The following is a 25,736-nucleotide window of genomic DNA, read 5'->3' on the forward strand; positions in this document are numbered from 1 at the left end:
ACGCACCCCTGCCCACATTTGGTCTCATTTGAGGAGGGTGTTTAGGCAGAAAGGAGAGGGGTGGGGTAGCCAAACATTAGTGAAGGTGGGTGGCCCAACCCAGAGCGTGTCATGACAGGGGAAGATCCTCCTGTCCAGTTTCAGAAAGGGGAGGACCCAAGGCTGGAAGGGTGTAGGGGGCCAGGTGATGGAGGTCCTGGGAGGAACTGCCCCCTTGATCAGCCAGATAGGGGAGTGGGAGTCAAGGCAGGGTCTGGGGGTGGAGGAGATCTGTGATGGTCTAGCTCACTTTGAAGAGAAGCAAAAATGGCTTGAAAGAAACAGGTGTCTCATCCTTGCCCCTGCCTGTTTTATAGCCTTGTTCATCCCTGGCTCATGTGCTGGGGGGGGGTGGGGGGGGTTATCGTTCTAGAAGCATCAGAACCGCCAAAAGTATGGCCTGTGTGTCATCTTCCTTTCCTGTACCATGATGCCCAACTTCAAGGACCTGATCCAGTTTGAGGTCAGCATTGGCCACTACGGAAACACTGTGGACCTGAACTACAAGCCTCTCATCTCAACCACACAGCACAGCCCAGTGATCCACGACGGTAATGGTCAGATCCAGCCAGAAAGCAGAGCACTCACCCACTGCATGCCGGGCTCCGTGCTTGGCCTTCTCAAGGGGACTAGCTCATGGAATGTTCACAGGCAGTTAACCCACAGTGCACAGCTTCAGGGAGGTGAGGTCACCTGCCAAACAGTGCACAGCTGGTGACCGGAGTTGAAACTAGGTCTTGACTTCAAGCCTTTCTCGCCACACTACAACTTCCCCAACCCCATCTTTCCCCCGACTACTGGGAACCAGCTCTATCCATCCATGCCATCCACTGCTCATCTGCCCACCTCTGTCCAACCATCCACCCATCCATCCATCCATTCTCTTACTGATCACTTGGCACTAGAGAGAATGGTTTTCATGGTGCAGTTGCTGGGCAGCAGCAGCAGCATTGCCTGGGATCTGTGAGAAATGCAGTCTTGGCCCCACCCCTGTCCCCTGTCATACAGAATAAGAAACTCTGGGGATGCCCCCCGCCCCGCCCTGCTGCAATCCGTGATTTACCAAGCCCTCGAGGGGGTGATTCCGATGTGAGCTAACGTGTGAGGCTCGAGGCTGGAGGAATCTGGCCTCCCTTTCATCTCCATCAGCTTTGCCATCTTATCACCCATTGAGAGCCTTTCCATGCATCCCTCTTCTCTACTTGTTTTTTAAAGAAAAGCTTTATTGAAATATAATTCACAATACCATACAATTCTTCCATGTACAGTAGACAATTCAGTGGTTTGGAGTATAGTCACAGAGTTGTGCAACCATCACCACAGTCAATTTTAGAACATTTTCATCACCCAAAAAAGAAACCCTGTGCCCACTAGCAGTCTCTTTCTCTTCTCCCCCATGTCCCCAACCTTAGGCAACCACTAATCTACTTTCTGTACCTGTAGAGTTTCCTATTCTGGACATTTCAGATACCTGGAATCATACAAGATTTGGTCCTCGGTGACTGGCTTTCATTTAGCATTATGTTCTACTTGTTTTTAAATTATGAAATATATATAGAGCAAGTGTATACAGTGTATATGTAGTTTAAAGAAGAAGAAGAAAAATGCCCATGACTTCATGGTCCATCCTGAAAGACAGAAAATTGTCAGCCTCTTAGAAGGCCCCTGTATGTTCTTCCCAGATCCATTTATCCAAGAAATAACCACGATCCTGACTCTTGGGATAATCACACCCTTGCTTTTCTTTGTAGTTTTTACCACCTATGTGTGCAGCCCTAAAAAGCATACTATTGTTGCATTTTATATCGGTGGAACCTTTCAGTCTGTATTCATTTGTTTTTGCCTCTTTTGCTCAATATTAATTTTTTTATATTGGCATTCATAGCTGAAGCTCATTTTTATTTCTGTATATGTCCCACTGTATGGTTATAATTTTCCTTGAAAGTTTGGTAGCACTCACCTTTAATTATGTGGTATATGAAGACATTTAGATTGCATCTTTTTTTCTACTATAATTTTGTTATAAACATTCATGTACAGTCTCCTAGCCACAAAAGCAAGACTTATGCTAAATTATATGCCCAGGAGTGGAAAATAAATTCAAAGCAAAAGTAATGCTACCAAATTACATTTTAATCAGCATGGTAATGAGAGTTCTTACTATTACTCTGCATTATCACTATACATGCTGTTGCCTGGCCTTTTAATTTTTGCCAATCTGGTGGATGTAAAATGTTGTCTGCTAAGATCTTGATTTGCATTTTTCTGATTATAAATGAAAGTTGAGCATCTTTTCATGTGTTTACAAACATTTGTTTTTCCTCATCTATAAAAAGCCTATGAATATCTTTAACCCGTTATTCTATTTGGCTGTATTTTTGCTATTGATGTGTACATTATTTTTTTCAGGAACAATCATTTGTCAGATGTGTGTCTCGTAAATATCTTCTCTAAGTTTGGGGCTTTTCATTCTCTTAATGGTGACTATTTTTTTATTAAGGTATTATTTACAAACAATAAAATGCCCAGGTGTTAAGTGTATAGCTTGATGAGCTCTGACAAATACAAAGAAACACTGGCTCAGCACTGTGCTTTAGACATTTACCCATGTTGTTTGTATCAGTATTTTGTTCCTTTTTCTTTCTGATAGCATTCCATTCTAGGACTGTGAGAGTTTATTTATCCATTCCCTTCATAATGGACATTGGGGTTGATGCAGTGTTTAGAGTATTATGAACAAAGCTTATGAACATTCTTGTACAAGTCTTTCTCAAGCTTCGTTCTTGCCCTTCCTTGTTCTACATCTCAGGGGCTGGATACCTGCAAACTACATTTCCCAGACTCCCTTGCCAACTGCTAGAAGGAGAAATACTGTTGTAACGTCCTCTTCTCTCCTCCCCTTCCTTCCTCCCCCTCCCTTCCTCCTCCTTTCATTACGCACCCCCCCCACCAACCCCCCCATTCAGGAGGCATGTCTGGAAGTGGCTGCATCCCTTCAGAGACCTCAGCTTTGGCTGCCCCATCGTCCAGGGTGCCAGCCTTAGCTAAGCAACTCCTCTCTGCAATCCCACTACACCTTCTTGGTGGCTCCAGCACCCTCTACAGCAGCGGTTCTCAACCTGTGGGTCGCGACCCCTTTGGGGGTTGCACAACCGTTTCACAGGGGTCGCCTAAGACCATTGGAAAACAAAAAGATATTTACATTACGATTCATAACAGTAGCAAAATTACAGTTATAGCGTAGCAACGAAAATAATTTTATGGTTGGGGGTCACCACAACATGAGGAACTGTATTAAGGGGTCGCGGCATTAGGAAGGTTGAGAACCGCTGCTCTACAGCAACCCTGCCACATAGCGGTGGGTGTGCACCTGCCTCTCGTCCCACCACTGCCTCCCTCTGCACCCCGGCCCCAGGAGTACAGTAGCAACGTCTGCCTCCTGCTACTAATCTCTGGGCAGCCTCACTTTCCAGGTCTCCTGGCCCTTTCAACACTTTTTTTCTATCAAATTCCCTCTGTTTAAAATATCTAGTATGGTCTTTTTCTGGCTGGACCCTGACTGATAGTTCTCCTTAAAGGGTACCATCCTACGCTCCCACCAGCCATGTTTGAGAGCCTTATCAACAAATCTGGTATAACCTTTTGGATTTTTATCAATCTGATGTGAAAAATGGCATTTCAGTGCAGTCTCAATTTGTATTTCTCTCATTATAAGTGATGTTAGACATCTTTTCATATGTTTAAAAGTCATTTGTGTTTCCCATTCTGTTAATTTCCTGTTTGTATAATTTTCTCTTTTATTTTATTAGGATGTTGGTCCCTATCCATTTCTAGGACCCCTTCATATATGAGGGAGATTAGGCCTTAGCTAAGCCTTTGTGATATGAGCTGTAAATAATATATTTCCCATATTCGTCTCATAACTTTGCTTATGGTGTTTGGAGATTTTTTTCCCATGAAGACTTTTTGTTGTTGTTGTTCTGAAACTATTTCTTTCATGGCTCTGGCTTTTGAGTCATAATTAGACAGGCCTTTTCCACTCCAGATTTATTAACTAATTCTCTCACCTTTTCTTCTAGAAGTTTGTGGTTTCTTTCTTTCTTTTTATTTTTTTTAGCTGAGCCATCCTGCCACCTGTTGGCAGCTCAGTGGCTGCTCAGCTTGGGCCAGGAATCGAACCACTGTTGCTCAGAGCTCAAACTCTTGAGCGAGCTCTTAACCAACTGAGCCACTTGGCCGGCCCTGTGGTTTCTTAAAGGTTCATAATTCATACCTTTTCTTTTTCTGATATTTTCCCCTATAATCTCTTGATCTTTTCATCCAACTGCCCAAAGAGTCTCTTTATCTTGTAAGCTCAATAACGTCACTGGGATATGTCTATGTTCACCCTTTTAGGTCAATTTTCCCTGGCACATGGTGTACTCTTTCAACATGTAGATCCAAGTCTTTTTTGTTGTAATTTAGTTAGTGGTGTAATTAACATTCCATAAAATTCACTTGTTTTGTACAATTAAATGGTTTTTAGTAAATATACAGATTTGAGCAGCCATCACCATGCCCTGGTTTAGAACACTTCTATCACCCCATGACTTCTCTCCTGCTTGTTTGTAGTCATGCCCCCCATTCCCATCCCCTGGCCCACGCAACTACTGGTCTACTTCTGTCTCTGTGTTTACTTTTCCTGGACATTTTCTATAAATGGAATCATACACTGCATGGTCATTCCCATGTGGCTTATTTCACTTGGCATGACTTGAGGTTTATCCATGGTGTAGTGTATATCAGCACTCCATTCCTTTTTATTGCCAAATAGTATTCCATTGCACGATGTACCATTCATCAGATGATGGACACCGTTTCTACTTCTACACTCTTGTCTATTATGAACGAAGCTGCTGTGAACATTTGTGTAAAGTCTTTATGTGGACATATGCTTTCATTTTGCTTGGGGAGATGATCAGAAGGGGAATGGTTTTTTAAGAAACTGCCAAACTTTTCTAAAGTGCCTGCATAATTTTCTGTTCCCCCAGCAGGGTTCCAGTCTCTCCACATCCCCACCTCTGTTTGCTGTCACCTCTTTTTTATTATATCTATTACAGGGTGTGTGTGTGTCATTGTGGTTCAACTTTGCATTTCCCTAATAACTAATGATGCTGAGCATCTATTTGTGTGTGCATTAGTCATTCATATACCTTCTTTGGTGATATGTCTATACAAATCTTTTGCCCATTTTTAAATTAGGTTGTTTGTGTCATTATTGATTTGTAAGTGTTCTTTATATATTCTAGATACAAGTCCTTTATCCAATATATGATTTGCAAATAGTCTGTGGCTTGTCTCTTCATTTTCTTTCTTTTTTTTTTTTAAAGATTTTTATTGGGGAATTGGGGGGATGGGAACAGTGCTGGGGGATTGGGGAAGCGGAACAGTGTTCACTGGCCCTCATATGCGGGATCCGAACCGGGGCCCTCTGGCATCCCAAGCGAGTTCTTAACCATCGCGCCACTCGGCCGGCCCTGTCTCTTCATTTTCTTAGTGGCGTCTTTTGAAGTGCAAACATTTAATTGGATGAAGTCCAATTTTTTTCTTTTATGTTGTCATATCTTTGTCAAACCTTAGGTCATGAAGGCTTTCTCCTATTTTTTCTTCTAAAAGTTTTATAATTTTATTTCTTACATTTAGTTCTGTGATCCATTTTGAATTCATCTGCATGTAGATATCCAGATCTTCAAGTACCATTTGTTAAAAAGATTATCCTTTTCCCATGTGAGTTTTCTCAAATTATATTTTAAAACAGCCTGTTCCATTGTTTAGATTTTCTACTTACGGGTTCTGTTTATGGGTTTCACAGTTCTCCTTAGTTTTCTTCTTCTATATCTGTCATTTCCTCCCTGATCCTTTTTGACTCTTCATTTCCATTTTATTTGGTCAATTTCCTTATTTCTATGCTTCTCACTGCCTTGTCTTCTAGGTCTAATCTCCCTGAGGCTTCTTTTTCTATTGTCTTCCTTTCTGTGATCCTTTGTTTTTTCTTTTACTTGTTTTCTGAGTTTTGCCAGCTCACATATCCTCACGTGAGTCTTGAGTTTGTTCTGGGAGTGTATTTCTGCTGGCACTTTCTGCACTCTGCTCCTGTCAAGCTGGGCTCCCAGCTGTCTGTCTTGTTCCTCACATCCCACAGGTGACTCCTGCTGCATTCCAGCCCTGAGGCCCCTACTGCAGTCATAGTTGCTGTTGGCAGTCCTGAGGTATATTTTGAGACTGCAGATTATAGCTGTCTCCTGTGGTTTTTGTATGCCGTCCAAAAGCAGAGGAAGAAAATTACCATCTTGTATCCCCATGCTCATCTCTGACAAGCCTGGTCCTGGATCTCTGCTTATTTATTATTCTAACGATTGATTCCCTCACTGCCAAGGTCTGATGCTGGTGTCCTCCAACAATTCTGGAAAACTTTATTTTCTCTTTGAAAAATTACCTCTTCTCCTGGTTGCTTGTATTTCTTTCTCGAACTCACTCTATCCCCTGTGGAACTTCTCATTTTATTCTTCATGTTTTTAAATCTCTTTTCCACATTTTTTATCTCTCTGGGCTGCATTCTGCATAATTTCTTCTAGATCCTCAAGAAAGGCGTTAGCCATTTCATTTACAAATTTTTGGCAGCTCCTTGTCCTTCTCCTCCACTATTCTTCCCCATAGCATTTTACACCATTTGACACACTGTATCTTATGGATTTATTTTGTCTTTTCTGCCCCCGCTATTTTTTAGATTTTTTTTTAAGATTTTATTGGAGAATTGGGGAAGGGGAACAGCATTGGGGAATCGGGGAAGGGGAACAGACAAGTTGCTGTCCTTTTTGTTCTTCAGTTAGTTGTGGAGGACGTCGCTTCACTGGCCCATGTTGGTATTATCATTACGCGCCACTTACTCGACCGGCCCTGGATTCTTAAGTAAACTTTTGATTCAAGTATAACATACCTATTGAAAAGTACACAAACCAAAGTGTCTAGCTCAATGAATTATCATGAAGCAAACACATCCATGTAACGACATCCAGACTGTGAAGTGGAGTCCCAACATACCAGGGGCCCCCACTTCCACCAAAGTCAACCACTCTCCTAGCCTCCAATTCATTTTGTCTGGTTTTTAACTTTATATAAAAGAAGTGCTATAGTATTTATTTACTTGTGTCTGGCATCTTTTACTTATTGTTTTCTTTGTGAAACATCCACAGACCTAGGTGTTGCTGGGTGTAGTTGTAGTTTGCTCTTATTGCTGTGTAGTATTCCATTGTACAAATACACCATAATTTATTTATCACTTCTACTTATGGGGAAGATTTTAATGGTTTCCAATTTGGGGCTATTACGAGCGGTGCTCCTATAGACATTTTCCAACCCATGCCTTTCTGTTGGGCGTGTACTTAGGAGGGGAATTGCTGGGCTAAAGAGTATGTGTATCCATTCTAAGCTGTTTGTTTTCTTTGCACTTTATCAGTGGAGTCCTTTGGAACTTGACTAAAGTTTCATGCTGCAGATTGGGGTCTGTCTTTGTTTTCTCCCATTACCTGGGTCACTGCCAACCAGAGACCACTTTAAGTTTTTCTGCACACTCCATGAGAAGCATGAATGCAGAATGTAGCCTGTGTGAGGCCCTGCTTGTGGTTACAAATTTTGGGGGAAATTTCTTGCCCCCTTCCCCCAGAGCCTCACTGGAGAAAGAAACGTTTCCTCACTGTCTTATTCTGTGTGGTGGATTACTTCTCATTGACTGTGGGATTAGGTTTTGGAGTACCAGCTTTGCATGGCATATTAGTTTGCTAGGACTGCCATAACAGAGCACCACAAACCAGTGGCTTAGAACAACAGAAATGTATTCTCTCACAGTTCTGGAAGCTAGAAGTCCAAAATCAAGGTGTTGGCAAGGTTGGTCCCTTCTGATGGAACTGAGGGAGAATCTTCCAGGCCTCTCTCCCAACTGCTGGTGGTTGCCTGCAATCTTTGGTGTTCCATGACTTGTAGACACAATACTCTGTCTCTGCCTCTGCCTTCACATGGTGTTCTCCCTCTGTCTCTGTGTCTTCACATGGCTGCTACCTCTCGGTGTCTCTCTCCTCTTCTTATAAGCACACCAGTCATATTAAGTTAAAGGCCCAACTTACTCCAGTATGACCTCATCTTAACTAATCACAGCTGCAATAACTCTATTTCCAAATAAGGTCACATTCTGAGGTACTGGGGGTTAGGACCTCAACATATCTTTATAGGGGACACAATTTAACCCATAACATAAGGGGTTTCCTGTTAGACTGCATGTGCTAGGCCTTCTCTCCTGACCCCTGGGCCCTGACAATTTCCAAAAGAAAGCATGAGATCTCCACGGTTTGTCAGAAACTCAGGACAAAAGCCAACTTTGCTTCCATTTGCCTCAGATTTCTGCTTTTTCTTTTTTTTTGCTTCTGTGGGTTTCTTTTACATCAACTCAGCAATACAGCCCAGAAACAGAATCCCATACATTTCATCTGGCTTTCCCCCTTGTTTCAATAAGGAACATTGTCGGGGAACCCATTGCAAGTTTTATCCTTGCTTGCCACCCCTCCGCACTGGCAGGACCTTTATGTTAGCTAGATGGTTGCCCACCCCAGCCACACCTTGGGCCTCCTCCTGAACCCAGGGCCCCTGCCTCTCCTGCCTCACATACCAACCAGGGGGAGACCTACCTTGAAGCATGCCTCTTGCTTTGGCAGCTCACTTGAGGGTAAGGGCATAAGGCTCTGGAGCTAGACACCTGTATTAGGACCACTGGCGGTGCCACCTCAGGCAAACTGCTTTCCACCACTAGCCTGGATTTTCCCACCTGTAAATGTGGGACTTCAAAAGGCTGTGTGACACACCGAGCATGATGAGTGCTCCGTAAGGCCAGCTGTGTTCATCAGAGTGCCTACGTCTTCCACTGGCCCCAGCCCACCCACTGGCAGGAGGGGTCCAAGTAGGACTATTAGCAGATGGCATCCTGGAGGAATGAAGTAGCTCAAGGAAGGTCCTCTGAGGGGACACAGTGAGCGGAGACTTCCTGGAGTCCCTCAGACACCCCCCGCATGTCTCTATGTCACAGGGAGCTTCTACCATTACGTGCCCTGGTACAACACCAAGCCAGTTGTGGCCGTGACCTCCTACTGGGAGGACGTCAGCTTCCGCATGAACTGCCTCAACCTCCTGCACTTCACTCGGGACCGCCTGGTGAGTGAGGCAGGAGGGCCACTGATGGGAGACTTGGGAAAGTGAGTCACACTCAGAGGAAACTAGTCCCTTGGCTCACTCATGCCCTCCATACTGATTGAGACAGAAGTGCCATACACAGTGCTGGGCTCTGAAGACACAGAGATGAGTAAACAGCCCCTGTCCTTACCATCTGGGAAGTTGGAGGTGCACACAGTTACCATGCAGTGCAGCTAGGGCTGCGGTGGACATACAAGTGCCCAGAGCTCTCAGGGCAGAGATTGGGGTAGGAGATGCAGAGAGGATAGATAGTCAAGTAGGTGTTTGAAAGAAGGTAACATTTAAGCAGAGTCTTAAAGAATGTAGAGTTTGCTGGGGGCATGGTAGGGTGCAGAGAAGGGGAAAATGTGCAAAGCCATTGGTGATGGAGGTGACATGAAAGTAACACCAGAGAAGCTGGGAGGAGTCAGATCACAAAAGGTCTTAGGTGTCTGTCAAGGAGGGGAGCCACTGCACAGTTTTAGGTAGGAGAGCAACCTGGTGCCTCCACCTCAGACGTGACCTTCTGGAATATACGGAAGGGAAGCCCAGGATCAGGATCTGTGCTCCTCCACAGTGCCGCCCCTTCTTGGCTGCTTCTGGCCACCCATTTCTTCTCTTGGGTGGTAAGGAGGGTGCATGGGATCCTAGTCCTGCAAGGGCATGGGACAGCTTTGGACTGGCATCCCATGTCACCCCTCAAAGGTCCCCAAGTCCGGGCTGAAAATACCCTGGGCCAGTGAGCCCTGTAGCCTGGTTGGGTGACCAGTGCTCATCTGCCTTTTCTCTCCTGTCGGGCAGAAAGCCAACCTGGACATCCTGAAATCCATGAGGAACCCAAGGGACCCTGCCCTGCTCCCTCAGTGGGAGAAACTGCTGAGGGAGCTGGTGGAGGACTGCAAGTAGGAGCTGGGCACCTGCACTGGGGCTGGGCTTCAGACCAGCAACCTTCCACCCCTACCCCACCTCCTCAGATAGCTTCCAAGTTTGAAACTCAACCTACAGAGCTGCTTCTCTTCTCCCACCAGGACTTCCAGAAAATGTCCCTGACCTTCTCTTCCCTGTCCCCGCCCCCAGCACTGTCCCTGCTGTCCCCATACCTACCCCTGGGGCTCCTACCAAATCAAGCTTCTCCGTCTTATCCAGAAGAACCCTGAACATCCCAGACCCACACCTTTTCCCCTGCTGTTCCTTCTCTTCACAATGCCCTCTTCAGTGCTCTCTCTGTTCTATAAGATTACTCGTAAGGCCTCTACTGACCCCCACTCCATTGGACCCCCACCCCTACCCCCCAGGGTTTAGTTGGCTGGCACCCTCTCCACGAAGGGATTCTTGAGCACCGCTCACTGTAGGGCTGGGAGGACAGGAGGGAAGGGTGCCCCAGGTCAGGCCTGCAGGGCATGGCACATCGGCCTAAGGCAGGGCTGGCAGTCGGTCATGAGATGGCCCAGCCTCCTCCTTCCTGATCCTGGCCGCAGGCGTCCTCTGCCCTGCATGACCAGTCAGCCCAAAGTCACCAACCTGGACAAGAAGAGGTGGCACCTCCGCAGCCTCCTCCTGCAGGAACTGGCCCAAAAGGCCAAGGAAGCCCAGCCCAGGGACATGGTGGCCACCGTGGAGGGCTGGCTGTACCGCCTCAACACCGTGCTCCCCGAGGTGGGTACTGGACACCCGGCCGGGGGCAGGCCTTGGAGCTTGCACAGAACCTGACTCTCCCACCTTGGCAGCCCGAGGTGAGCCTTCCAGATGTGATGATCTGGCTGATGGCCAAGGAGCATCGAGTGGCCTGCGCACAGGTGCCTGCTCACAGCGTCCTATTCTCCCCGACCGGAGCCCTGCACTGTGGCAGGTTCTGTGGGAAGACACAGACCCTTCTCCTGCAGGTGCAAAATGGGGGTCACCCGGCCGCCCCAGTCCTCGGGAGGAGAGGTCCAGACATACCCAGGGAGAAGCCCTGAGCTCTGGGGGCTTCCCCTGGAGCCTTCCCGAGGGCCTACCCACTGCCTCCCTCCTGGGTCTTCACCAGGTGAATTAGGGTGTCAACAGTCTCCAGGGGAAGGCAGGGCCTGTGACCAGCACACGGCCGATGCCACGTCCATGTTCCTCAAATTCACCCCCGCCGTCATTCTCACGACATTTGGTCCAGTCCATTGTCCTCTTCCCCATGGACCACAACTGGGTGCAATCCAAAATATATTATGCCAATAAGGCTTGGGCACCAGCCCATCATATCAGATACAAGCCATAAGTAAGGCTGATGACCACAACCCCCACCCTGATGACAGCCCCCTGCTTCCAGCACTCCCCCAAGGATGCAGGTGGGGGCACGTCCCTGCCTCCCCACTGCCTCCTGAAGAAGGTTCACCTTTCCTGACCTGGCTCCCGCCGCCTCTCCTCATCAGCCCTTTTGAGTCCCATACTCTCAACAGTCAGGCCACACTGGGACCCTGCCTGCCCTTTGCCTTCCCACCAGCGTGGAGGGCCCCTCCTATGCCATCTGAGTCCTTCTCATCCTGCAAGAAGCACTGACACCTGAGCCCTGGCTGTACCACTCATTAACTTGTATGACCCCAGGCCAGTTCCTGGCCATGCCCAACCTCAGTCTGCTCTTCTGTAAAATGGGCCTAGTGACAATGACACCCAGCTCACGGTGGTGTGTAAGGGTCAGAGCGCATGCCACACATTCGGCACTTAGCACCATGCCTGTCACACTGTGAGCATGCAATCAATGATCGCTGGGATCATTGTCAATGTCGCTGTCATCGTCACCCCTTCATGGAGCCTCCCGGGCTCCCTAGGCAGCACTGCCTCTCCCCCCACCTCGGCCCCCACCAGTCCCTCTGTGTGCATGGGTCACCGGTACAACCATTGGCTAACCCAGCTCAGTGTGAGGTTCTTGCTTCTGGGGTTCAGGGTGAAGGGGCAGGTGTGTGCCCCTCCTCCCCCGCGCCCCTGCCCCAGGGGACCTGTATCCCCAGGGATTGACTGCCTCTGGCTCAGTACCCAGAGGGTGAAGGACAGAAGGACACACTCCCGGCCCACCTTCGGGTCTGCATGTGGCTGGGAAACATCAACGACAGCACAGACCTGCAGCTGCTCCGCCAAGGCGAGGTGGTCGTGTTTGCAGAGACGGTGAGTGACCAGGAGGGGACAAGGTGGGGAGCTGCAGTGGCCCAGCTCTGAAAAAAAAACATTACTGTTGAATCTGGGATTGTGAAAGGGGGTCTGAGAGGGAGGCAGCAGACACTAGAGTGACCTGGGATGCTACCAGCGCAGGGTCTCTGGTTGCCAAGCCAAGTGATCCCTCGGGGCTGGTCCCTCTTTCCCTGGTGGAGGTTTATGGGGGGTTTCTCCCAGCTCAGGGCATGTGAGGTGAGCAAGGCTGCGACGTGCATGGGCCTTGTCCATCACCAACAGGGCAGCCTGGGACTCCTGCAGACCCCAGCTGGGCTCTTCGGGCCAATTTGGTGATCCCAGGAGCGGGTGGCCTGGGACAGTCAGAGGAGCAGGAAATAAGGCACCTTTCCACAGAGCTGTGAACCCAGGGGTCGGTGAGCAGCCAGCCAGAGATGGCTTTAGAATCTGGGGAAGGGAAGGGAAGGGCAAAGCTCAGGAGAAGGTTGTGAGAACAGAAGGAAAAAAGGTTTTGCATCTCAGGCTTCATAACTGACTGAGCTAAAATGTATTTTCACAGTTCGTAAGTTGCGTGTTGTGGGTGGATATATAATATGCATACCCACCCTGGACGTAGGGCTTAGAGACCCTGAGATGGAGTGAGGATTCAGAGGAAGATGCAGGGACCACACACCCAGCAGGGAAACGTGGAAGAAAGGCAGCAAAGGGGTGGGGCAGGGCTGGGGTCCTGCTCTATGGGGGACAGCTCTATGCTGTCCCACTGTGCGCTGGGGAGGTGGCTGTCACTGATGGCCTCCCCCTACTCCTAGTACGAGAATCAAGCCAAGTATAAAGACCAGTGGGGACAGCAGGGGCTGTACCATTGCCCCAACTTCTCTGACGTCCTGGGGCGCAAGGCTCTCCCCAGGGAGGATTTCAAGGCACCCCCAGGATGGCACTGGCAGGGGCAGTGGACAGTGGAGCCTCAGAGGAGGTAAGGCTGGGGTGTGTGCCCTGAACATGCAGGCCTGGGTTCAGTTAACAGCAGCCTAGACAGGCAGGCACACAGCCATGGAGCCTGGTCCCTGGGCTGAGGTGCCCAGACAGGGGCCTTGCCCACTCCCTGCCCTGCATGCCTGGCCCGCTGCCCAGCCTTGCCCAGAGCAGGTGGGGCTACCCAGTGAGGGAGTGCCCAGCCAGCAGAGGACCCCAGGGGCCTGGAAGTTCAGGAGGATGTGATGGGTACTCGGGTCTCGCTGCCCCCAGGCTCTTCCTGGACACAGACATCAACAAGAGCCAGAAGCTGGAGGAGGTGTATGAGACTGAGTGCCGCGACGCCACAGGGGCATGGGTGCCGGCTGCCACCCCCAACACGGATGCGGTGAGCAGGGCTGGAGCGCCTCAGGGCATGGGGGACGAGGGACAGTGCGACCAGGTGGGCGACTTGGGAGCTTGCAGGAGTGGAAAGAGCTCTGACCAAGGGTTACCATCTGAGCCCTGCTCCCCACCGCGTGGATCCTGGGCGAGTACCAGTGATGGTGGGTAGAGATGCCTCAATCAGACTGCAAGGGACAATGGGGGAGGGGGGGCAATGTTTCCTGCTCAGGCCTCTTCAAAGGAAGGGCTTCCCGTGAAATAGGAAATAATGTTGGGTCTGTTTAAGCAGTGCTGTCTGGTAGAGCTTTCTGTGATGACCGAAACACTGTGTGTCTGCGCTGTCCACAGGTGGCTACTGAGTACTTGAAATGTGGCACTTGTAAGGGTGAGGAACTGAACTCTGAATTTTGTTTCATTTTAATTAATTTAAACAGAAGTGGCCTCAGGAGGCTGGTGGCTGCTGCACTGGACAGCGTGGGTCCAGCCCCTCACACGCATGGGGGCTCCCCTCGTCAGCTAGGACCTGTGGCCTGGGCTTGGCAGGCAACCAGCCACCTCCAGGGGACAGCCAGTGCACGATGCTGCTATCATAGCCATTGCAGTGGTTGTTTCCCATTTATGGGGAGTGATACTGGTTTTTCATTGAGAGTGGACATATAAAGTTGCCTTTTAAAAATACATTCATTTATAGTCTGTGTAAGTCAGTAAAAGCATATTAAGTGACTATGCGAGTGGCATTAGACGTAGCAAGTGCTGTCTGCCCCTGGGGTGGGAGGTCACTGTGACTGCACTGGGCGAGCCAACATGTGGACGATAAGTGAAGGCGGCCTCCTAGCTCCTCAGCCCACCTCCTCTGCTCACCCACAGAGTGGACAGCCCATAGAGGCCCGGGAGAATGTGAAGTGTCCCCAAGGCTGGCACATAAAGAAGAACTGGGCTGTGGAGCTGAACCATGCGGTGGACAATGAGGGTCAGTCCTCTGCTCACAGGCTGTGAGCAGTAGGGCTGAGAGCTGCCAGGCTCCACCACTTCCCACAGCCTGAAAGCTGCCGAGGCCTCGGAGGGATGGGCCTGAATCCCTGGGGGTCCCCCAGCGTCCAGGGAGTGGGGCTGTCACCCTTTCCACAGATGTGGGCCCCAATTCTGAGACAGGAATGGTTGTAAGTGCCTTCTGAGCACCTGAACAGGAATCTGGTCATGGAATCTGAGGTCACCCCAGGTGGCTTCAGGGGAGGACTTGGGCTCCAGACGCAGACTTTGCTACTTATAGGCTGTGTGACCTTGTGCAGGGCACATGACATCTCTGAGTCTCACTTTCCTCATTTGTAAGATGGGCAGTTGTGCCTAGGCCACACAGGTGACACAGTGTGACCACCTCTTCCAGGGCTAGGAAAGCACTGTCCCCAGAGCCCACCCTCTGGGGCCCATCTCCCAGGCCTGTCCAAGCTGCCAAGCCTGTGGGTACCTGGCACCCACGGGCCATGGTCCTGCCTCTGCAGGCTGGGAGTACGGTGTGGGGATCCCACCGTCAGGCCTGCCCCAGGTCTGGAACACAGTGGAAAAGACTTACTACTCATGTCGCCGGCGGCGCTGGGCACGTGTGTGCTGCCGGAACCACGGGAGGCTGAGCCTGGAACAGGAGACCCTGTCTTTCCTGCAGATGGTGAGGGGGCCGCCTGGGCAGAGACCTGGCGGAACCGCAGGCAGGGTCTACCTGGGCCATGGCGGAGGGTGACTTTGCTCTCCTCCCGTAGCACCACAACAGCCTGGCCCAGGAGGAGGAGGGCTGGGAGTACGGCACCATGGGCTCCAAGTTCCAACTGAACCCTCAGCCCCAGAGCCGCTTCCGCCGCCGCTGCTGGCACCGCAGACTAGCACCCAACAAAGACAAGGGCATTGCACCCATATTCCTCCTGGAGGGGTCCTTGGTAAAGACTCAGTGGGCTAGGCGACTTCTCCCTGCACCCCACCTCCTGGAGCCCGGGCCCAACCTGGGTGTGGCAGACAGCAGACATGCCTCAGGTTGGGGCATTAGCTGCTCGGGGGTGGGGGAGTCTGGACCCCGGATTCATATCCTTAGGCTTTGGAGGGTGGAGCCCAGAAACGGGGAAGGGTGAGCTGGGCATGGGCACCAAGAGCCTCAGTGGAGACCATCCTGGGCACAGGGGATGGGCCTGAAACGGCAGGCTGAGGAGGAGAACGGGACACCATCAGGGCATCTGGGCAAAACGTTCGGGGACTCCTGGAGGCCTGCTGCAGAGGACACCCAGACTCCTCACCTGCCCTTCATCTACTGCATCTTCAACAGTGAGCACTTAGTTGAGAGTCAGCCTGAGTGGCCCCTGAGGCCCTGTATCTGAGGGCAGGGATTAGGGTCGGTTGGGGGGAACCTGGGGGTGGGTGACGGATTGGAATCTTCTCTTACTCAGAGCCCCACTACTACCAGCTTTTCTGCTACATCTACCAGGCCCGGAACCTGATGGCCCACCGGATCCAGACATTCCAGGGTAGGTGGCAAGCACCCCTTCTCCCCCCAGCCCCCAGGGTCCCTTGATGTGGCCACCGGCAGTATGAAGAATGTGGCAAGGGAGAGGGTGACAAACATGCAGACCCTCTCCCACCAGCAGCTCATAGCCCTGCCTTGGACTACAAGGTGGGCCATTGTTGAGGTGTGTCCCCAGTGCTCCAGAATCAACAAGGGGCAGCTGGGGAGGGTTACCCAGTGGGGACCACTTAGCTGGGCCTTGAAGAGGGAGGAGTCTGCTGGTGAGACATGAAGGCAAGAGGGAGGGTGACATGCTTGGGAACCACGTGTCCTTTCTGTTGGACAGAAGATAGATAAAGGGTGGGGAGGAGGGGTGGGGATTTCTGGTCCTGTGCGGGTGGATCCACAGAAGGTTTCAGGTGAGTTACAGACTCCTGCCCTGTACTGATGGTGACACACTGTGTAGGTGGCACTGATACAGGGCAGTGTCCCTGGGCATCAGATGTTCCCCAACGCCAAGACCACTCGCTGATGCTATGGAAAGGCAACCATGTGTGGCCTGGTCCCCGGAACTCCTGCAGAGGAGGCATGGGGCCCTCTCTGAGTGACATCCAGGCCTCTACATGGTAGTGTGAAACAGATGTCAGTGGAACCAAGTGACACTTGGCCTCTGGTTATCCTCCCGTTTGCTCTGCAGCTTACACTGAGGTGGCCTTCTGGGCAGCTGGCAGTGGCTGAGCTGCCTGGCCTGGGCCTCCCCGGGCACTGGGTCCAGTTGCAGCAGCAGAGTAGAGAGCCTTATGTGACAACTCCCCTCCCCCCACCAGGGCCCTTCGTTCGGTTGGTCTTCCTGAACCACAGCCAGTGCACCCAGACCCTGAGGAGCTCTGCGGCTCCCACGTGGGCCCAGACACTCATCTTCCAGCACCTCCTTCTGTACGAGAACCCCCAGGACACCAGGGACAGCCCGCCATTTGTGGTGCTAGAACTGTGGCAACGGGACTCCTGGGTAAGGGGGGCTGGGCTGGGTAGAGTGGTTGATGAGTTTTTATTTTCGAGGAGAACATATGGGCCTGATATGCAGGGTGTATGTGGACCTAAATATTAGCTCTTTTCCTAGACGGGAAGAGCCAGAACCCTCCCACCTGGCCTCCATGTCCTGTGAACTCCCTGTCCCTCCAGGGCAAGGAGAGCTTGTGGGGACGGAGCATGTGGTCCCCAGTGGTCTGGCTGGATGTGCAGCACCGGATCCTGCCCCCCATGAGGTGGCACTCCCTTGTGAAAGAGTTTGGGGAGGAAGAAGGCGAGATCTTGGCATCCTGTGAGCTGATCCTTGAGACTGAGGTACTGGGGGAGAGGGCCCTGGCCCCACGTCCCTGCCACGAGTCCCCATAGCCAGTGGTCCCCGGGGCATTGGTGAACCCAGCTGGCCTGCCCAACAACCTCTGCCCCAGCTCCCCACGAGTGTCTGCCAGCATCTTCCCATGGGCTCTGGGGCTGCCTCAGCTGAGCCCTGAGGCACCTGCTTGAGTTGGGGGTAGGAGCCAGTAGGAGCAGCCCAATGGGGCCTCATGCTCCCTGCTCTCCCATCTCACCCCTTCAGAGTCTCAGAAGGAAGCTACCCATCTTAAGTGTTCCCTGGAAGAATGGGATCTACACACTCCCCCAGAGCATGCAGCCCACACTAAGAAAAATGATGATTGAGGTGACGATGGTGCGGGGCGGGGAGGGCAGGAAGGGGCGAGCCTCACCCAGAGTAGTGGATCCCGTGGTGCTCCCTATTGACCCAAGCGCCTGATCCAAGAGGATTGGAGCTGAGGTGGAGGGATGCAAGAGAGAAGAGGCAGCAGAAGCCCTGAGAACACTGCCCATTATGTCTGTGGCCTCTCTGCAGTAGGGGGCGGGCAAAGGGCTTCAGCATTCACGAACACACCTGCGCCTACAGGAGGGCTGCCTCTGCAGCAGCACTCCTGTGCAGAGACAGAAGCGAGGCTCTGAGAGACAGGGACATGGGCTCAGTGGCAGAGGCAGACTCTGGGCCGGGCTCAGTAGACTCCAGAGGCCAGGAGGTTTCTCACCTCTCTTCCGAGAGTAGCATGGAGGTCGCTGTGTGGGAACCTATGCGCTCGGCCACAAATCTGGCAAAGAGCTAAAGGTGGCCGGCTCCTGCCAGCAGTGAGCTCCTCCTCAAGGTCAGGCTCCCCAGCCAGTCCCCGCCCTGGTCCCAAGGAGGCCCTCAGGAGTGGGGGCGTGGACATTTCCTGGGGGGGCCCGGTGTCTGCCAGCTGCCAGCAAGATCACAGGATGCCGGGTCACTGAACGGCCATGGTGTTGTATGGGAGATCAGTTAGCAATGAACTAGCTGGCATTAGGGGTGCCTGAGAAATCTGGGCCCCCTCCCCCTGCTCCTGGGGGCCTTGGAGGCAGCCAGGGCCAGGAACTCATTTCTGAGAGAATAGATGACAGGCCAGACAGGGCTGCAGGTGACAGAGGGCAACACCTAGGGGGCAGTGGAGGTCAGAGGATAGTCACAGTGGCCAGTGGGCATCTATTTCACGGAGGAGGGGGACAGTGTCCAACGGGCCTTGAGGACAGCCCTGACTCCTGCCCTGTGTACTCCCTGGTGCACCCTCACTGCCTGCACAGCCCCCCACAGGACCCTTACACAGGTGCTGCCCCCGTCCGGCAGATCCTGGTCTGGGGCCTCCGGAACTTGAAGCAGGTGCGCTGCCCCCAGCTACTAGTCGAGTGCTGGGAAGAGGCCCTACAGACAGAGCCCATCAGGGACTACCAGACCAACCCCAACTTTGGCCAGTCAGTCCTCTTCCTCACGCTGGTAAGAAAGCCCCAGGCAGGGGCTGGGCAGCCCACTCCTCCAGGGAGGCCTCACGGGGCCTCTGCTTGGCTGCAGTTCATGCCGACGGAGGCGGCCTACGCTCTGCCCCTCGTGTTAAAGGTGGTTGACAACCGGGACTTCGGCCAGCAGATCATGGTGGGTCAGGCCAACATTGACTCCCTGCAGCCATACTTCTGTGACCCCTGGGCCTCGGACTACATGCACCCACAGCTTCCAAGTACGCCCTCTCCCAGACCTCCCCCAGGCCTTGCCAACAGGCTGGCCCCGGGAGGGGCAAGGCCCATCCCATCCCACCCCCACAAGACTCACGACTGCACTTTCTCCACACAGAACTATCCGTGAACAAGTACCAGGTGAGCAAGGGGTTGAGATTCCACTTTCTCCCACAGCATCTCCAGGGAGAAACCCTGGTCCCTGGCGGTTCTAGTATCAGCTCCCAGCGTGAGGCCTAACTGAGAAGGCTAAAGCAGTCCTTTTCAAACCAACTGCCCTTCCGAATTGCCCAAGAACTTTCAACAACCCTGACAGCCAGGCCACTGCCCATCAGAACTGCTGGGGCAGGACCTGGGCAGCAACTTTTTACAAACCCCTTCCTTCCCGCCCCCGGGCTGATTCCAGTGTCTCCAGGATTCAGAACTGCTCTTTTAGAGTGGCACTCATCACACTTGAGTGCACAGGAGTCCTTGGAACATCCTGAGCAAAAGCACGTCTGAGTCAGTCCGTCTGGGGTGGGTTGGGGTTGTGCACTTACTTCTGAGCCCTTGGAGTCAGTGACAGTGACAACGAAGGACCTGCCTGCCCTTCTGCCCCAATCCTATGTGGCAAGGCTTTTGAATGAAAAGGCCTATGTGAGGTTAGCCCTGGCCTCCCCACTCTCGCTGGAGTGGGCTGCTGGTCCTACCTCACTCACTTGCTCTCCTTTCTCAGCTCCTAGGTTACCTCTTTGAAAAGTTCTGGTTCAAGTCCAGCAAAGCTGAGGTGATGTGGGCTCAGCCCCAGGGGGACAAGGAGCAACTCCAGGCAGGTTGGGAGGTGGGGGTAACAAAAGCCTGGGCAGAGGAAGGCCAGCTGCCCTTCTTCCCGGCCAGGACGAGGACGAACCCCAAGAGGTGGACTGGTGGAGCAAGCTGTTCTGGGCCACAGGGGACGACAGGTCCCCGAAGTACAAGGACAGAGACTACCACAGCCTGAAGGTTTGGAGGCCCCCAGGAGGAAAGCTGCTAAGGTGGGATGACAGATGCTGAGGCCAGCACACCTGGCCTGGTTCCTCTGGGAACTACCATGGGGGTTTCCTCGCTGTCACCCCAGACTCCAGGCCACACCTCCACCAGCCACGGCATGTGGGAAGCTGGGCTGCCCCAGCCGTTGACTGGGCAGACACTTGGGGTGGTCAGGCCGGGGAGCAGGTGGTCCCTCAGTGCCCTGACTGCAGGAGTGGCCCCTCTGGTCAAGCCCAGGCCCACCTCCCAAGCGGCCTGGCTGCCACACAGCCTCCTGCAGGTATATGACTGCGAGCTGGAGGCTGTGCCAGCCTTCCAAGGTCTGCAGGACTTCTGCCAGACCTTCAGACTCTACCAGGAACAGCCCAAGTCTGACAGCCCTGTGGTGGGCGAGTTCAAGGTGCGTGTCTAGCCCAGCTCAGCTGCCGTCTCCTTGTGCACCCACCATCCCCAGAAGAGATAAAACCCTGGCTCTATATGCTCCTTGTAGGATGGGGCAAGGAGGGCTTGAGGAGTGAGGGAGCAGAGACTGACCTATGCGGGGGTTCAGGGTGCACCTCCCCTTACATGAGAAGGGTGAGGGCCGTCTCCCGCCAGCTCTGACCTATGCCAGTCTCCCAAGGCCCGAGAGTCTTTGAGATGAGTTCAGACCTGAAGGGGCCACCTGGTCAGCAGACCAGGAGCCACCTAGCGAGCAGTTCCTTTGCTCAATGCCCTCCTAAACATCTCCACTGCCTCTCCCTGTCCTCGAGGCCTCCTGTCCCTGCCACCCTCACACCATCTACTCTCTCCTGAGCTCTGACCAGGGTCCCTCCTAGAGGGCTCTGCAGAGCTGCTGCCAACACCAACCCCCCCACACACACATACACACACAGGGCCTCTTCCGTGTCTACCCCTTTCCTGAGAACCCGGAAGCCCCCAAGCCTCCCCGCCAGTTCCTGCTTCGGCCTGAGAAAGACGACTTCCCTCAGCAGTGCCTGGTACGGGTGTACGTGGTACAAGCAATCAACCTGCAGCCCCAAGACTACAATGGCCTGGTAACAAGCAGCCCCAGACCCACAGCGCCCATCTTCCCGGGCCCCATTCAACCCAGGCACTTCCCACACCCTTCCCTAAACCCGTCCAGGAGCTCCCTCAGGCTGCTGGCGCCCATAAGGTCATCTCCCCACAGGCTCCGTCTGTACAAGGGGTGCATTTCTGCTCCCCTCCTACCCTCCCTGATCAACCTGGACTGACCGTTCATTTCCTGTCCTTCACTCTCTTATGCCTGACCCCTAGTGTGACACTTACGTGATCCTGAAACTGGGACAGACAAAGCTTGGCAATCGGGACAAGTACCAGCCCAACAATCTGGACCCCATCTTTGGCACGTGAGCAGATCCAACTCGCTCAGCCCCACTTCTCCACTCCCATCCATGCCATGGCAGGAGAAAGCTCCAGGAGCAAAGGGTGCTTGCATTCCTTTCTAGCTACCCGATTCCCAGCAGTGTCTTACACACTAAAGATGGAAGACGAATAGGAGGGTGGTCCAGTTCTGCCCTCCCTCTCACACGCTTTGTCTGGGAAGGGAGCTGAATCCCACACCCTAGACCTATCAAAGGTTATTTCCAGCCACCCTGGGGGGTGGTTATTAGCAGACAACAGCCATTCCAGACTCTGCTCTCCACAGTCACCATGAAGAAACAAGGGGATGGAGCCAGGCCCACAGGACAAAATGCTTGGGGTGGGGGGCACGTAGGTAAGGTGGTCCGCGGTCTCTTTAGTCTCCATCACCCTCCCCTAGCATGTTTGAACTCAGCTGCACCATCCCCCTGGAGAAGGACCTGAAGATCGAGCTGTATGACTTTGACCTGTTTTCACCCGATGATAAGATTGGAACCACAGTCATTGACCTTGAAAACCGACTCCTGTCTGGCTTTGGAGCTCGTTGTGGGCTCTCCCAGTCGTACTGCCAGTGAGCGTGGACCTGACCCAGGGCAAGGGTATAGGGAGGGTGGGGAAGTGAATCCACAGGTCCCAAGAGGCCTGCATCTTGGGCTGGGGCCCCAGGGCCCGAATCTTCCAAGGGCCCTGCTCCCCACACTGGGCATCTTACAGCTCAGAGGAGCGTGTTCTTTAAGACCCACACAGCCCTCGTTTTCCTCTCTCCTATCCCCACAGGTCAGGGCCCTTTAGGTGGCGGGATCAGGTGCCCCCGAGCGTCCTCCTGGAACACCATGCCAAGCGGAAAGGCCTGCCTCCACCTCTGTTCAGCCCTGAAGATGACTCTGTGTTCTACAACGGGAGAAAATTCAAGCTGCAGCGCTTCGGTAAGTAGAGCACGCTGCCTGCCTGGAAAAGCACAGCCCAGGCCTTGGAAACAGGGAGGCCCAGAAAGCAACAGCCGCCAGAGGGCACCTCCTGCCCCCTTCCTCCTGTGGAGGGCAACCACGGGCACTGTCCCAACTGGGCATGGGGAAGGTGGGGGACTCTAATGACCTTGCAATCACTTCCTTCCGGCCCGCTCCAATCTAGAGCCCAAGCCCCCCAGTGCTCGTTACTTGGGACCTAAGAAGGAGCGCCTAGCACTGCACCTTCTGCACACCCAGGGGCTGGTACCTGAGCACGTCGAGACACGCACGCTGTACAGCGACAGCCAGCCAGGCATCGACCAGGTAGGAGACTGCCGGGGCTGGGCCAGGAGGCAGGAGCCCACCCACCCAGGACAGAGCCCCCCGGTCAGATAAGGGGAAGGAAAGGCTGAGCAGATGCCCATGTGCAGGAGACACGCATGGTCTGCCCAGGATACTAAGCAACGATTTCTATGACACCACTTAGAACAGAGAGGTTCAGAAAAGTGCGTGCAGGAGCCAAGGCCAAGCATCACTGCAGGACACACTGAGACATCTAGCCTGCAAGGCCAACAGCGCCTCAGGTTCTCCTGAGGGCAGGTGGAGCGACAGCCTGGCCTCAGAGTGCACACATCACAGCCATGGTTTGGCTGTTAATTGCAGGCTGTTTTTTCTCCACGGCGAGGAGCCCCAAAGAGAAGGAATACAAATCCCATAGGCCCCTATTATCTACCCTCCAGCCACCAGAATGGCTCACCTGCTTCTCCACATTTCTCAAGCTGATACCACATTCTAGACACAAAGCTCTCTGCTGAGTTTTTAAAAAAGCATTCTCATCAAACCTGTTTGCTCAAATGGGGTCAACTTCAAAAAAATAATTAGGTCAGGTAGTTTGAAAGAACACGTTTACCTTTCTTCCAACGTTGGCAGTTCCACTTTTTTCCTTTTTCTCTCCCTTTTTCTCACCATTTTCATCCCTTTCTTAGACCTCTGTACTTTAGCTTCCTATCTTTTGGATGTGGTTACGCACCCCAAAGCGACCTGGAGATCTGGACTGGCCATCCAGTTTACACTCACTGAGGGCCACTAAGCTGATTAATAAGTGAAGCCCCAACCCCATTCTGGAGGTGTCCAGAGGCTTCTGGCATCACCTGCTAAATGGCATTCACCCTCCAGACCCGTCATAAATGATGACATCCTCATTCCGTGACCATCATCCTTGAAGCCATCATACACCAATCTGACTGCACTGTTCTCCCAGCCAAAAAAAAGAAAAAGTGGAAGCTGGTGGGGGGTTACCTGACTTCCTGTCATTCCACCTCAGACACTGTACCCACCCCTCAATGCTGGGAACACCACCTCCACAGACCTCAGAACCTGGGACAGGGCTCCCCAGGCCAGCACGCTGAGGACAGAGGCTAGCAAACCCCCGCCAACTAATCCATCTCCGTTCTAGGGAAAGGTACAAATGTGGGTGGACATCTTCCCCAAGAAGCTGGGGCCTCCTGGCCCTCCAGTCAACATCAGACCCAGGATGCCCAAAAGGTGAGTGTGGGCGCACTTCCGAGGCAGCCTTCCCAGGGGCGGGCACCAGTGAGTTCTCAGCCTCTCTACCTCACCAAGGCTGCCGCTGGCTTCAGGTACGAGCTGCGTTGCATTATCTGGAAAACTGCCCAGGTGGACCTGAAGAGCATCAGCTTAAGTAATGAGAAGATGAGTGACATCTACATCAAAGGGTGAGGCAGAGGGGCAGGGCCCCAGCAGTTCCCCGAGTTCCCCAGTTCCAGCTTCCCTGCAGGTCCTCCTCATCCTGGAGTGACATCTCTCCTACTGCGCCCAGCGTCCCTCCCACAGGGCTGCAGCTCAGGGGTGGGACAGTGCACATGAACCCCAGGTGAGAGGACTCTGGCCCCAGGTGGTTATTCGGGCTGGAGAAGGACATGCAGATGACAGATGTCCATTACCACTCCTTCACTGGGGAGGGCAACTTCAATTGGCGCTTCACCTTCACCTTGGACTACCTGGCAGCCGAGCAAGTGTGCGTCCTGAGCCAGAAGGTACCAGGGCCTGGGGTGGTCTCCTCTTACCCTCCCCCTCCGGACACCCAAAGCTGTGCACCACAGCACTCAGAAGGAGGCCTCGGGGGAAACCCTCTTCCTTGACAGCCCATCATGGTGAGCAGTGGGCTCCTCAGGTGGGCAAGGGGACTGTCCAAGGAGAGTGACTGTCCCCCAGGACTACATCTGGAGCCTGGACCCCATGGTGATGAAGTTCCCGCCCAGGCTCATCATCCAAGTCTGGGACAATGACATCTTCTCCCCTGACGACTTCCTAGGTAAGGTCCTGGAATGGGGCCGGGATGCCGGGACGCCGGGACAGGGAGCTCCTTGCTGACAGCATTTCTCTGGGCTCAGGGGTCCTGGAGCTGGACCTGTGTGACATGCCCCTGCCAGCCCAGCACTCCAAGCTGTGCTCCGTCAAGATGATGGACACTGACCCCAGGTGGCCCCACTTCCTCCAGCACAAGCGCTTCTCCCTCTTTAAGAAGAAGGTTGTAACTGGCTGGTGGCCTTGCCAGATCCTTGAGGATGGCAAATGGCGCTTGTCGGTAGGAGCTGGGGAAGGTGTCCACTGCAAGGACTGCTGTGCCCCATCAGGTGGCTCTAACAGAGCCCTGAGGGCTGTAGCTAGTCCCGTTCTCTTTGTGGATCCTGGGAGGGGGCTGCAGCTATCATAACTCAGCCCCCTCCCCCCACCACCACCTGCCCCATGGTGTTTCTAGGGTAAAGTGAAAATGACGTTGGAGATTCTGTCAGAAAAGGAAGCCTTAATCAGGCCAGCTGGGCGCGGCCAGTCAGAACCCAACCAATACCCCACACTTCACCCTCCCCTGTAAGGGTCCTGAGGGGTACAGGCGCCACAGCTTTTTCATTCACAGGGCTGAGCTGTTGGGCCCAGCCATTTGTATGGGGGTGGTGACCGTGGGCCCACAGTGGAGGGGTAGTTACTTCCCACCGTCCTAGCTCTATGCTCAGTGACAATTGGGAGGGCAGCCACGG

At 53.0% G+C, this 25,736-nt stretch overlaps 1 protein-coding gene across 1 annotated transcript in view; it reads left to right on the forward strand.

The window, feature by feature from the left end:
- FER1L5 (fer-1 like family member 5) overlaps window positions 1–25,736 on the forward strand; it is a 48,376-nt gene that overhangs the window by 21,338 nt on the left and 1,302 nt on the right. Inside the window, exons 19-51 of the mRNA XM_019660081.1 lie at window positions 413–590; window positions 9,152–9,276; window positions 10,096–10,196; window positions 10,773–10,950; window positions 11,022–11,177; window positions 12,295–12,426; window positions 13,239–13,402; window positions 13,675–13,789; window positions 14,653–14,755; window positions 15,285–15,456; window positions 15,551–15,713; window positions 15,951–16,092; window positions 16,215–16,292; window positions 17,098–17,279; window positions 17,453–17,629; window positions 17,889–17,975; window positions 18,960–19,106; window positions 19,182–19,344; window positions 19,458–19,480; window positions 20,055–20,105; window positions 20,216–20,320; window positions 20,628–20,747; window positions 21,223–21,384; window positions 21,626–21,717; window positions 22,131–22,301; window positions 22,508–22,656; window positions 22,862–23,001; window positions 24,134–24,222; window positions 24,318–24,413; window positions 24,593–24,734; window positions 24,913–25,012; window positions 25,092–25,285; window positions 25,460–25,569. Of these exons, the coding sequence (XP_019515626.1) occupies window positions 413–590; window positions 9,152–9,276; window positions 10,096–10,196; window positions 10,773–10,950; window positions 11,022–11,177; window positions 12,295–12,426; window positions 13,239–13,402; window positions 13,675–13,789; window positions 14,653–14,755; window positions 15,285–15,456; window positions 15,551–15,713; window positions 15,951–16,092; window positions 16,215–16,292; window positions 17,098–17,279; window positions 17,453–17,629; window positions 17,889–17,975; window positions 18,960–19,106; window positions 19,182–19,344; window positions 19,458–19,480; window positions 20,055–20,105; window positions 20,216–20,320; window positions 20,628–20,747; window positions 21,223–21,384; window positions 21,626–21,717; window positions 22,131–22,301; window positions 22,508–22,656; window positions 22,862–23,001; window positions 24,134–24,222; window positions 24,318–24,413; window positions 24,593–24,734; window positions 24,913–25,012; window positions 25,092–25,285; window positions 25,460–25,569 (4,307 nt within the window). The remainder of the gene's footprint in view (window positions 1–412; window positions 591–9,151; window positions 9,277–10,095; window positions 10,197–10,772; window positions 10,951–11,021; window positions 11,178–12,294; window positions 12,427–13,238; window positions 13,403–13,674; window positions 13,790–14,652; window positions 14,756–15,284; window positions 15,457–15,550; window positions 15,714–15,950; window positions 16,093–16,214; window positions 16,293–17,097; window positions 17,280–17,452; window positions 17,630–17,888; window positions 17,976–18,959; window positions 19,107–19,181; window positions 19,345–19,457; window positions 19,481–20,054; window positions 20,106–20,215; window positions 20,321–20,627; window positions 20,748–21,222; window positions 21,385–21,625; window positions 21,718–22,130; window positions 22,302–22,507; window positions 22,657–22,861; window positions 23,002–24,133; window positions 24,223–24,317; window positions 24,414–24,592; window positions 24,735–24,912; window positions 25,013–25,091; window positions 25,286–25,459; window positions 25,570–25,736) is intronic.

Source organism: Hipposideros armiger, unplaced genomic scaffold (assembly GCF_001890085.2).
Source record: "Hipposideros armiger isolate ML-2016 unplaced genomic scaffold, ASM189008v1 scaffold_310, whole genome shotgun sequence".
Lineage (NCBI taxonomy): Eukaryota > Metazoa > Chordata > Mammalia > Chiroptera > Hipposideridae > Hipposideros > Hipposideros armiger.